At 33.5% G+C, this 14,096-nt stretch overlaps 1 protein-coding gene across 1 annotated transcript; it reads right to left on the bottom strand.

The window, feature by feature from the left end:
* Nucleotides 1-4,994: 4,994 nt before the first annotated feature.
* Nucleotides 4,995-5,933, bottom strand: LOC139155379 (olfactory receptor 14A16-like). Its single transcript, XM_070730510.1, has one exon. The coding sequence runs from the start codon at nt 5,910-5,912 to the stop codon at nt 4,995-4,997; it is 918 nt and encodes a 305-aa protein (XP_070586611.1). The 5' UTR covers nt 5,913-5,933.
* Between the last annotated feature and the right edge of the window lie 8,163 nt (nt 5,934-14,096).

Below are 14,096 nucleotides of genomic sequence, written 5' to 3'. Positions count from 1 at the left end.
CCCAAGGAGACATCCTCCTCAGAAACCACTCCTGCCTTTTGGCAGTTCTTGTGTCTGTGCATTAAGAAGACAAGGAGCTTATTCTTCCTTATCACTGATGTGAGGTGCTGGATGTTCTGACGGCACTGAGTCCTCACTGTCCAATTTGGGTACCAGCTGCACAGGCTGCTGGCACATCAGCAAATCGGCATCTTCTTAGACAGGATCCACTACCAGTTTTTCCATTTCGCATACAGGGGTGTAGATGGACCCAGTTAAAGTACAAGTTGTGATAGATTGGCAAGCACCAAAAACATGAAGGCAATTCCAGAATTTTCTGGGCTTTGCACATTTTTATCTCCAATTTGTCCCCCTTTTTGCAAAGGTGGCATTACCATTAGCTAAACTATTGCTGAAGAAATCATGACCAGGCAGTCCAATTCAATGGTTGATCAAGTGTCAACAGGCCTTTGAAAATCTCAAATGATTATTTGTGAAAGAACCCATACTGAAACACCCAGATCAGTCCAAACTATTTATAGTACAAGTTAATGCCAGTGATGTAGCAGTAGTGGCTGTAACAATCAAGATGAGGTGCCTTGTGTTTTCACCTCCAGAAATTAACTGAAGCTGAACATAACTGGGAAGTCTGGGAGAGGGAAACATTTGTAGCCAAAGGAGCTCTCATGATCTGGCAACAATTACTTGAGGGGTGCAGTCTTCCTTTTGAGGTCTGGACAGATCATAAAATTTGGCTGTTCTGCAGACACTGAGCTGGCTATCCACAAAACAGATCAGAAGTTTCTATTTCAGAAGTTTCTATTTTATACTAAAATACATCCCAAGGGAAAAAAATTGGAGACTTTCTGTCCAAAAAGCCCCAATTTGATAGCCAACATTTGGTGGTTGCCCAAGCAGTAATACTGGTTCCCTCCCATAAGACAGCTCAACAAATACACACATTAGCTTAGACCACAATGGACTATGGTATGTTAATTCACAGAGATGGATTGGCTTGTAAGGATTCAAAAGTCTACATATCCAAAGGTATATGGGTTGCAGTATTACAAAAGTGCCATGATGTAAAGATAGCAAGACAGCAATTGATCAGTTGAATGGCTTTCCTCCAGAAGTTGTGAATATTTGAACACTGAAAGTTTTTAAGAAGATGTTGGATAGATAACCATTTGTCTGAAGTAGTGTAGGGTCTCCTACCCAAGCTAGGTGTTGGACTAGAAGACCTCCAAGGTCCCTTCCAACTCTGTTATTATTATTTTGGCTTCCATAAAACATTACATTTAACAAACAGACAATTCTGGTGGCTGCACCTAAAGAATGTGGAAGAATTTTTAAAAAGTTCTGTAATATGTGCAACCACAGAACACAAAATAGATAGCATGAGATCATGGGAGCAAATTGGGATGGATTTTATTGTTGACCTGTCAAGCAGAAAATGTGCACCATGATCTGAACAGTGGTGGGTTTAGTTTGTTTGTTTGCTTGCTTGTTTGTTTGTTCGTTGAGATTTGAACAAACTGCATATGTACTACGTTCTTTCTGGTCTGTAACTGAGGCAGAACAAAATCCAGATAGTCCATCTGATGTTGATGAAACCCACATTTTGATAACTGTATATATAATTTTACTGCCAATAATTTATTTAACCTTTGGTGGACTAGAACAATATATTTTGTCATGTTATGGGTGTATATTAATATATTGTCTAAATAAATGAGCATCCCCTTATAAAGATATTCTTGTAATAACTTGTTTATAAATTGCATAAATACCACTGGGGTGCCCTGCAGCCCAAAGGACTTTATACAAAACTGATAACTCCCCAACAGACAATTAAAAGCAGTTTTCCATTCATCCCCAGCTTTTACTCATATTCTGTATTATGCCTCCCAAAGACATAACTTAATGAATATTCACTATTCTGCCAAGTGAAACATCATAACTGCCATTAATGGCAAGGGATATAAATGTTCAACACAGACAGCATTAATACTCTAAAATCCACACATAATCTCAGGCCACCATGCCCCTCCCCCCACCGAATAAGACCGGTGCTGCCATAAACTCCTGTTTAAGGTTTTTCTCTATGTAAGCTTGCATTTCCACTAACTCCTGAGGAGTCATTGCGTACATTCTACGTTTAAGCAAAGCAGCCCCCAGAAAGATTTCAATCCCATAGTCAGTCTTTTGGTGAGGTAGAGATGTCTGGTACTCAAATGTCTGTCTCCTCACTAAAGACCTCTTTCAAATCATCATCATATACTAGGTGTAACCAGTATTTATTCCCATCTTCATTAGATTAGGGAGTGACTCCTAATGGGGAGGAGGAAGTGTCCATGTATTTATGTATCCTCCAGTCCATGTATTTATGTATCCTCCAGTTCACCATATTATGGGCCCCCATTTATCTAATCATGCTAATCATAGTACAATCTCCTCAATTATATTTAGAATCTCTACAAAATGGATGTTCTCTTTATGCTCACTGATCTCCAAGATTATACTTTCCATGACAAGTGTCACTGATCATCCAATAAGGAATTGTCCAGCTGTTTGAACCTAGTTGGTCTTCTGAATTCTCTCATTTAGACTCTTAACAGTTGCCTTCATTGAGTACAGCCTGAATCTATTAAAGCTGTACTGGATTGGCATTTGCATGATACTTCCACCACCACAGGTATAACAAAAGGTTTTATTGGAGCATTTACCATCAGGTCTGCCTCCCCATCCTCATCACTGCTACTAGAAGTTTGTTTCCCCGGGACATTTCATTTATTGGAGCTAGCCAAGATTTTGGTGGGCAACCAGGTGTTCTCAGAAACTTGACTGCATACGCTTCTTCACTATACTTTTCTGCATAGTAGACTTGTCTGTATTAATTCATGGCAGTATCTCAGGTCATTCTTCTGCCCTCTGCCCTCGCTTTCCACAATGGAAACAGATAAATGGAGCAGGAGTCATGAGAACAGGATAATCCCAAGATTTCTCATAGGGTTTGTTTGGAGTAGTTTCACCCCACCCAAGACCAAAGATGGCAAGTCTCCATGAGCCAACGAATCCCAAACCCAGACCTTTTCTGTCTTGCCAGAGTGAGTTTCAACCCATTAATCGCAATCCAGCCCCTAAGAGGGAAGATTGGAGACAGGTTGGAAATTATCCAACTGGGTGGAGTCCAGTGATGGGTTCTTAAGAAAAGGGTGAAGTATTTTATTTTATTTTTATTTATTTATTTTATTTATTTTTCAAACATGTATAGGAATGTAGTAGTTTGTATAAATATAACATAAGTAAAAAAAGTAATGATAATGGAGGACAATAAGACAGTGAAGGTGAGCACAGTGGTGTGCTTATGCACACCCCTTAAATAGACTCTGAAGTCTACTCTGTGATAAATACATTAGTTTCTTTAACATATGCAAGAGATGGCAAACTGAAAATGAGTCAATAATTTTAAAAAAATTCTTAACCACATGACTCACTTCTGAAAAATTAGATAGAATTTGGTGGGAGAAAAAGAGTGTTGCTTTGGACACAATAAGTATAAAAGTGAATTCTCAATTGTGTTTATTATAATTGGATCATGATTTCCATCACTTTCAAATGGGCCCAATTTCGCAAGAAATCAGGATTTCTTGACTAACAAAATGGCCCAATTCTTAATGGCTTCTATTCCTGCCTGTAACAAGAATCTATCACATGTTATATAATGCCATGTTGTTTAAACTGTTCTTTACATAGCCCAGGTTATTTCAGAGACCATTAACTAAAATTGCCTAATATTCTCATGATTTTGAACAATGAGTACACCCATTCTGTGTGAAAAATACCACACTGTTATTTTAGTCTTATAGAAAAATATAGCATATTTTTCAGAGTACAAGATACAATGAAGTATAAGATGGACCTAGTTTTTGGAAAGGAAAATAGGGAAAAGAATCTGCTTACCAGATATTCATCTGTCTAACATCCTTAGTCTGGTCAACCGCAGCACATTACTTTATCCCCTGGTTAGGGCTTTTAAAAAAACCTTATACAGAGAGAGTAACAATGAAAGAGCATGCAAGCTGGGAAGAGCTGGGAAAATCATTAGCACCTGGTTAGGGCTGGAAAGAAACATTCAGAGCAAGTAGAGTAATGAAAAAAAAAACCCTACAAAGACTTAGGGCTTGGAAAACATTATTCACACAGAGTAACAGTGAAAGAGCTTGTAAGCTATAATAGCTGGGAACATTGTTAGCACCTGGTTAGGGATGGAAAGAAACATTCAGAGAAAGTAGAACAATAAAAAATAAAAAATAAAATAAAAAATACAAAGGCAGGGTTTGGAAAACATTCTTGACAGAGAATAACAATGAAAGAGCTTGCAAGTGGGTAAGAGTTGGGAACATCCTTAGCACCTGATTAGGGCTGGAAAGAAACATTTGAAGCACGTTAGAGCAATGAAAAGAACCTTTCAAAGATTTAGGGCTTGGAAAATATTCTTTGAAACCTGCAAGGTAAGAGCTGGGAAGATGATTAGCACCTAGTTAGGGATGGGGAAAAAATAACATAAGTAAAAAAGTAATGATAAATCTACATTCAGAGTATAAGACGCACCTGAATTTTCAGCCTCTTTTAGGGAGGAAAAAGGTGTGTCTTATACTCCAAAAAATAAGGTACAATATAAGATTAAAATCTAGAATCCAGGCGAAAAGATCAATCTGATAAGAATCTCTGTATCATCCCAAGTTCAAGAAACTGGAAAATATATTATAACTGGTATGAATCATAACCTTTTTCAAATTCTGATTCAATAATTTTGACTTCATTTAGGCATAGATGACTGGTGAATTAATCAAAAGAATCAACTGCTTGTCCACCTGGCTCATGCAAACACAGAATTAATTTATGCAGATTCTTACCACTAAGAATTTTTTTTCTTTTATTTAGGTCTAATGTGGCAAATTTAAAACAAATTCCTGTAACCAAAAGTATTTAAAGAAAATACAAGTTCTGGTTTATTTTTGAAGCATTTTCCACACAGCCTTTTGGATGTCCTTGTTCCTAAAGCTATAAATGAGAGGATTGAGGATTGGGGGCAAAACTGTGTAGAGAAAAGCAGAGAGTAAGTCCAAAGTATGGAAGGAAAGACTTTGGGGCCTCATATAAGCAAATATAGCAGATGTCAAAAATAAAGAAAAGACAGCCAGGTGGGGAGTACATGTGGAGAAAGCTTTATATCTACCTTGAATTGAAGGGATTTTCAGAACAGTGGAGAAGATGTAGCCATAGGAAATAAAAATGAACCCACTACATAATGAGTCTACAGTAATTCCTATAACCAAAATCAGAATTTGGCTAATACTTGCATCAGTACAAGAAATCATTAATAGGTGAGGAACATCACAAAAAAATTGCTCAATTCTATTGGATTTGCAGAAATTTAACCTGAAAACGAGAATGGTATGCATCAAAGCATGGATCAAAGTGATTATCCAGGAAGCAGTTGCCATTTGTAAACAGGCACTCCAGTTCATAACTAGCATGTATTGCAAAGGGTGGCAGATGGCCACATAACGGTCATAAGCCATGACAGTCAGCAAGGCAAGCTCAGAACCTGCAAAGGCTAAAACTGAGAAGACCTGAGCAGCACATCCAGCATAGGAGATCTGCTTGTTATTTGTCAAAGAAGCAGCCATGGCTTTAGGAATTGTTGTTGAGATAAAGCAAATATCAGAGAATGACAAATTGACCAAAAAGAAATACATGGGAGCATGAAGATAGCGATTCAAAATCACAGCAACACCAAGAAGTAAATTCGCAATTAGAGATAGTAAGTAAATGACAAGGAATATCACAAAATACACCATTTGCATATCACAATAATCAGAAAATCCCATCAGAAGAAATCCTGTCACAATAGATTGGTTAGCCATTTATTTTCTCCAACTCCTTCTGGAAAGAAAGAGAATATCATAGGAAATTAGTCTAGGAAGTAAATAAAGGTATGTAATTATTCATTGCAATAGTAACATATGAAAACTAATATGCAATAATTATGTTTAAAATAAAATATATTACTGTTTTCAAAATGTAAAAGAAAGTTCATACATTTAAAAATAGAAAACAAAAATGATATTATTTTCCTTTTCCATTACTTATGCCAATTTATTAAAAAACTAATTTTGTGATTCTGCTACCTAAAAAAATTTTTTTTAAAATGATGATATAGTACTGAATAAAGTAAAAATGGTTATAGAAATCTGGCATAGTGTAATCAATGATGAAGGGATCCAATTATATTTACATGACTCCATAGTTCCATGAGCTGCACTGTTTAGCAGATACAACTAAAGATGCTAATTATCACCCATAATACTCTTTATGTAAAGCATTTGACATTATCATTTACAAGATTTTTTTTTTACTACTAAATGTACTAACATAACTATGTCTAATATTTTGTAATTTGGGATTCACATACAAAAAAGAGTTGTCAGAATTGCTGGAATTTGGTATGTCTAGTTTAATGAAAAAAAAGGACTAATGATAACATGATAGTAGTGCTCCAATATCTCTAAGAAGTGCCACCAAGAACAGTGAGTCAACCTATTTTCCAAATCACCTGAAGGCAGCACAAAAATCAATGAATGGAAACTAATCAAGGAGAGAAACAACCTCAGTTAAAGAAATGAATCAATAGAATAACTTGCCTCCAAAAATTATGAATGCTCCAACACTACAAGATTTTTAAGAAGAGATAGGCCAATTATTTGTCTGAAATGGAAAAGAATTTCCTGCCTGAGCAGGTTGTTAGTCTATAAAACCTTCAAATATGTATATTATTTATTCTCAAAATGCACAAGACATTCAAGAGATGTATACAATGCCCCCCCCCTTTCTATATTATATTGGGCAACTTACATTGCAGTGGATTCCATTGCCAAAATGTCATCTTGGAGAATGAGGCAATAGTTCTGAGAAATTAAAAAATGGTATCAAATACACAACAGAATCATACATAGAAATACATTTTTTTGAATACGTAATTTCAGTTTTTCCAAAAATAATTGTTTGATTCCATTTACAACAACACAAAGATTGGAACTTCAGCCTGATGATGGTGAATGTGATTTCGCCGAAACGTCACACAGACATGCAAAATATTACACAGGGCAAAACCCGAACTCAGAACAATCTACATATATATATATATATATGTGAATGATGAGGCAGCAGCCATCTCGATCACCGGAACATAGAGACTTTAATAAAACCACTTAGCTTTCGTTAGCGTGCTGCTAACTTCGTCAGAGTTTTTAAAATGCCGTGGGAGACAAACATTTTAAAAACTCTGACGAAGTTAGCAGCACGCTAACGAAAGCTAAGTGGTTTTATTAAAGTCTCTATGTTCCGGTGATCGAGATGGCTGCTGCCTCATCATTCACGTATGTACCTGGAACTCGCATTTTTAGGACTATTCTTGAGATATATATATATATATAGATATATATATATATAGATAGATAGATAGATAGATAGATAGATAGATAGATAGAGAGAGAGAGAGAGAGAGAGAGAGAGACAGAGACAGAGACAGAGACAGAGACAGAGACAGAGACAGAGACAGAGAGAAACAGTACAATGTTTCTCTTCAAGAATAACTTCTTTTGATTTAAACTGGATATAAAATTATTACTTATTGCTTCACAATCATATGCAAAAGCCCATATTTTATAAAGCACTCCAGTATAATTTTTCATATACATGGTTTTGTGGGCTATGTTCCCTGATTTCAATGAAACTCACAGCTATGTAAATGGGCATGTAATTGCAATTTTACCATAATGATATATATGTCTATGTAAGATCTGTGTTAAATTAAACAAATATTAGACAATATAATCAAATTGTTTATTATCTGAGGAAAGCAAAATTAAATTACTTTTATGCTAAGTTGTAAATAAATAAACAATAGTTTTTAATATTTATAAAGATTCTTTCCTGTTATCGTGAAATAATTAAGCATCAACATACTTGATATATTTCTTCTGATAATCTGATTTATGAAATTTGTTTCCTGGTTACATGTTATATGATTGGGGTAAAATCAGTTATTTTGCCTATGCGAATATTTGAAAACAAGTACATACATGTCAAGTCATATATATATACTTATATACTGGCAAAAACTGATTCCTATCTCACCGTGTATTATGTTTTTCCCATAAGCAGTATTTCTCAATTATTTCCTAACTGAAGTCCTGAGTATTTAGTCATGATTGTCTTTACTTACCACTGTTTTGGTGGTCTTTCCCTAGGAAAAGAAACTGCTATATGATGCCTCTTCTTGTAGGCTATGAAAAATGGAAAAGAGCAGCAATTATATGTCATCCTTTGTTTTCTATAAATTCCTTGGAGACTGAGTCCAATTTTTATGTGGATTTGAAAGTCTAAATTACAAAACAAAAATAGGTGCAGTTGTCTTGTATCAACTTCTCTTATTATTTTGCATTTGGAAAAATAGATAGAATTGTTTGTAAGTGTTCATTATCAAAGAAGCTGTGCAATATGACTTATTCATTTGACTTTCTAAGTTATATGTGACCTTCTAAGAGGTGACTGAGTTTTATTCTTTGTGTGTTCCATATACCTGCTGTATTAAAAGAAATTGTAGTGATATTTATTTCTGTATTTAGAGACAAGCCGCTAGTAACAAGATATTCCACCTTAATTCTTGCAGTATTTTGTCTTGTTCTTGTATAAATCTTATACTTAAATAATATTTATTCCATGTAGTTGCATAGTGGTCCATAATGCAGTATGCATATCAATCCTTTAATCTGGACTAGGATCCTGTGCCTTAGGTAGTACTAATTTATTCATTCATTCATTAAATCTCTAATTTAAATAATATTTATTCTATGTAGCTATATAATCCAATTAGCACCCACTGGTTTCTTTATTTAATAAATTTATATAGCCACCCAATGCATACACAGCTATTCTGATACACAACACAGAAAACCCACTGTTTAATCCCACCCCCTACCCTGTGCCAGTAACAATAGAATCAGAAAAGCCCCTTAATTGGCTCTAAACATGATTTCCAAGTCTACTGATAAAACCATGTGTTCAAGGCTTTGCAAAAAAAGAAACAAGATGAGTGATCATGAAACTATCATCTGTGAACTGACCTTAAATAAAACACTTCGCTTCCTACTATGTTGCAGAGCCCCCGATTATGACATTACACATGCGAACAAGCTAACCTCACTATTAACATGACCAGCCTCATACCCACATCGTCTTTTATTTCTTGGTGACTTAAACCTACCTCATATAAACTGGACCGTAAATGAATATACAACTGAACCTATACATTTCAATATCTACCCTATTGTTCTATGATTTATTAAATATTTATATACATTTCCAATTATCTTTACTTGATTTTGAAGTAATAATTTACTTAATACATTGTTTTCTTTTCCAAAGATATAAGTTTTTATATCCATTTGATATCTGGAACTAATCTCTGTATATTGCCACCAATCTATATCAATACCTAATTCTTGTAACTCTTGTTTTGTTCTAAGTTTTAATTGATTGTCCAGTAAATCCCTATATTTCCAAATCTTACCTTCCTTTACTAAGTTTGGATGTGTAATGGCTTCTATAGGTGAGATCCATTCTGGCATTACTAAAAAGTGATTTTTCTTTATTTCAATCCATACATCAATCAGTGCTTTTCTAATTATATTATTTTTAAAATATGAATGTGTTTTAATCTTATCATACCATATAAAGGCATGTCAGCCTAGCATTAAATCATGGCCTTCTAAATTAAGTAACTTTTGATTATCCAAGGTTAACCAGTCTTTTATCCATGTTAGGGTGGTGGCATAATAATATAATTTCCAATTTGGGAGGCCAAGTCCTCCTCTTTCTTTGTGATCTTCTAACGCATTTTGTTTTATTCTTGGTTTCTTACCTTGCCATATAAATTTTTTTATTGTCTTATTTAATTCTATAAAAAATTTCAATCCTGGGTTTGTTGGGATAACTTTGAAAAGAAACAAAATTTTAGAGAGGATATTCATCTTAATTGTAGATATTCTTCCCACCAATGTTAATTGCAGATTGTTCCACACTTCTAAGTCTTTTTTAATCTGTCCTAATAATTTTAAATAATTATCATTTTTTAAAGATATGGCTTCAGAGGTCATCCATATCCCTAAATATTTCACCTTTTTTGTGGTTTCCATTTTTGATAGTTCTTCTAGATGTTTTTTTTTGTATCTCTGTCATATTTTTTGTAAGAATATGTGTCTTATCTTTATTTATTTTTATTCCTGCGACTTTCCCATATTCTTCAATTAAATTTATTAGCCTTGAAATAGATTTTATGGGATCTTCTAGAATTAGGACCACATCATCTGCGAATGCTTGTACTTTATAGATCTCTTTTCTTATCTTCAATCCTTTTATCTCCCTGTCTGCTCTTATTTTTATCAACAGTGCTTCCAAGGTTAAAATAAATAAGAGTGGTGATATTGGACACCCTTGTCTTACTCCTCGTTGTATTGCCACTTTTTCGGTCAACTCACTATTTATTATAATTTTAGCTGTTTGTTCAGAATATATTGCATCTATTACCTCCATCTTATTTAATTGTATTTTCATAAAATTCCAGTCTACATTATCAAATGCTTTTTTCGCATCTAAAAATATAAGCATCATTTGTTTTTGTGGATGTTGTTCATAGTATTCTAATGTATTTATTACTGTTCTTAGATTATTTTTAATTTGTCTTCCTGGTAAAAAACCATTTTGATCGGTATGTATCATATCATTTATAATGTTTTTAAACCTGTTAGCAAAGATTGATATAAAAATTTTATAATCTACATTTAACAATGAAATTGGTCTATAATTCTCGATTTTTTCTTTTTCTGTACCCACTTTATGTATTAAAGTTATTAACGTTTCTGACCATGTTTTAGGTAATATGCCTTCTGCCATTATTTGATTATATATCTCAAACATATTTTAAAAGAATATTTCTATATTGAACTTATAAAATTCTACTGGTATTGCATCTGGGCCCGTCGCTTTATTATTTTTCTGGTTCTTTATAGATTGTTTTAGTTCCATTTCTATAATAGGTTTATTTAATCTTTGTTGTTGTGCTTCGGTTAATACCGGTAAGTCTATATTTTTCAAATATTCAAAAATTAAGTCCGCATTTATTTCTTCTTTCATGTATAATTTTCTATAAAATTCTAATACTATTTCCTTCTTTTCTTCTACTCTATGTTTCATTTTACCTTTTAAGTCTGTCAGATTTTTTATAATTTTGTTTCCCCTCTTTTCTTAATTTATACGACAACCATCTTCCTGGTTTATTTGCATGTTCAAAATATTCTTGCCTTGTTCTCTTTATCTTTTCTATTATTGGTTCTTGTTCCATCAATCTCAATTTATGCTTTATTAATTCTCTCTGATTTTTGGCTTTGTCACCATTATCACCTTTTTACATTAATGTTTCAACTTTTTTGAGATCTTCTACTAATTTTTCATAACGCATTTTCTTTTCTTTATTTTTTTTTTGCTGTATAAGAGATTGTTAGCCATCGTATATATGCCTTTGTTGTATCCCATAAGTTTTGGGAGGTAGTGTCACTATTTATATTTATATTTTAAAAAATCTCTAATTCTCTCTCAATCAATTTTTTATACTCTGGATCTTTTATTATGTTTCTATTCATTGACCAGTTATTTATTTTCTTTTTACCTTTCCAATATATCACTAAAGGACTATGGTCTGCCCAGGTATTTGTTTCTATTTCTATTTTACTAATTTGTTCCATTATATGTGCTGAGGCCCAAGCCATGTCAATTCTAGACCAGGTCTCATGTGGGTTAGAATAAAAAGTATATTGTCTATCTTTTAAATGATATTCTCTCCATATATCCTTTAATACTAGTTCTGTACTCATTTTCCAAAATGTCACAGGTAAGATTACCTTTCCCCCCCCTTTCTTTCCTTTTTCCGGTATAATCCATTTGGTCAACTAAAATTGCATTAAAATCTCCTATTATTATCATGTTTTCAATTGCCAATTCACTTATTTTTTCATGTAAATCCTTTTAGAATTCCTTTTGGTTATCATTTGGTGCATATATTGAGACAATTAAAAAAGGTTTTGTTTCTAGATCTAATTGTACCATCAAAATCCTTCCATCGGTGTCATTATATATTTCTTTAGATTCAATTGATTCATCCATATACATTGCAATGCCCTTTTTCTTTTGATTTGCTAGACTAGTATATAATTTTCCCAATTTTGAGTTGTTTAGAAGACTCCATTTTATTTTTTTAATATGAACTTCTTGTAAAATATTTATCTGCGCTTTTTGTTTTTTAAGTTTGGTAAATATTTGGTTTCTTTTCTTTGGATTGTTCAACCCATTTACATTGACTGAAAAAATTTACAAGTCTTGTGTCATCTCTATTTGTAGTATTTTTTTGCTTCCTTTGGTTCTTGGAGTCTAGTTTCTAAAATTAATTCTTGTGATGCCGGTGGTTGTTTCTTCTTTACTTCTGGTATTTCTTCCCCGCCTCCTCCCATGGCCCCCATCATATGCTTTTGTAGTGGCCTTTGAAGTTGGTTACTTGGCATTTTCTGTTTTTACGCCAGAGAGATCTTTTTTGGTTTGTAGTTTCCTTATTGAGACAGGTAAGTTATTTTTTCTTTTACCTCTGATTGGTGTTAGTGGTACATGTAGTCTGATAAGACTTTTAATTTGGAGTAAGAATGTGTTGTAGAGATCATTAATAGTGTTGCAGTTAGAAAATAAAGTTTGCCAGTTAAGAATTGAGAGATTGGTATCTATGAGTTCATAGTTGGCTTTCCTAAAGTTGTACTTAGGTGTCATGTTATTCAGGTGAGAGTTGGGCTGAAGTTGAAGTTAATCATACTATGATTGGTGTTGGAAAAAGGTTCTTTTACATGCAGTCCATAGATAAGCGCTTTTGCTATTACAGAATATGAGGTCAAGACAGCTGTTGAGTCTAGTACTGTTTGATACTAATTGGTCAAGTCCCAAGCTGGTGACGGCATTATATAAAGTAGTATGGATTGGTTCTGTGCTGCATTCATTTAGGGTCCAGTTGATGTGTGGTAGGTTGAGGTCACCAAAGAAGATAATGGGGTAGAGGCAGGAGGTTACCCACATTAGTAGTGAGGTTAATTTGGTTGCATGAGTGATGTCATAGTCAGGAGCTCTGTAGCACAGTAGAAAGCGGAGTGTAGACATCGAGATAGATGTCAATACATGGGCTCATCACAATCCAATAGTAGTTTCTATGAGAATTAATAACAAACAGAACAACTGGCGGATGAATAGAAACATCTTAAACGACAAGAAATATAAGGATTGGATTGAAAAAGAATTAAAAATATTCTTTGAAATTAATAAAAACTCAGATACTACTCCACAAAATTTATGGGATAAAGTTAAAGCCTATATAAGAGGATTCACAATATCCTACACAGCAAAATATAATAAGGAAAACAAATTAAAGTATGTACAATTAATAAATGAATTAAAACAATTAGAATTTTTATCGCAGCAGCATATCAAGAATAGAGACTTAAAAACAGAAATAAATGTAATTAAACATAAAATTAGAATCATAGAACAAAATCAGTTAACTGAAAAAATTAAAAGAGCAAAGCAACATTATTTTGAACATGCAAACAAACCAGGCAGATGGTTAGCATATAAACTTAGAAAACAGAGGCAATCAAAACTAATTAAAAAACTAGAAGATAAAGATGGTACAATAAAATATGATACAGAAGGAAAGGCAGCCATTGTGTATAATTTTTATAAAGATCTATATGCAAAAGATAATATTAGTGAAGATGAAGTTTTTAACTATTTACAGTCTTCAAAATTACCACAAATAACAGAAGATCAACAGGCCACTATGGACGGACCAATAACAATGGAAGAACTCCTAATAATAATTAAAAAACAGAAAAATAATAAGGCCACGGGCCCAGACGCCATACCGGCAGAATGGTATAAAATAGAAAATGAAACAATAA

This window comes from Erythrolamprus reginae, unplaced genomic scaffold, assembly GCF_031021105.1.
Source record: "Erythrolamprus reginae isolate rEryReg1 unplaced genomic scaffold, rEryReg1.hap1 H_18, whole genome shotgun sequence".
NCBI classification, from domain to species: Eukaryota; Metazoa; Chordata; class Lepidosauria; order Squamata; family Dipsadidae; genus Erythrolamprus; species Erythrolamprus reginae.
This window is presented reverse-complemented; position numbering and strand designations above follow the sequence as displayed.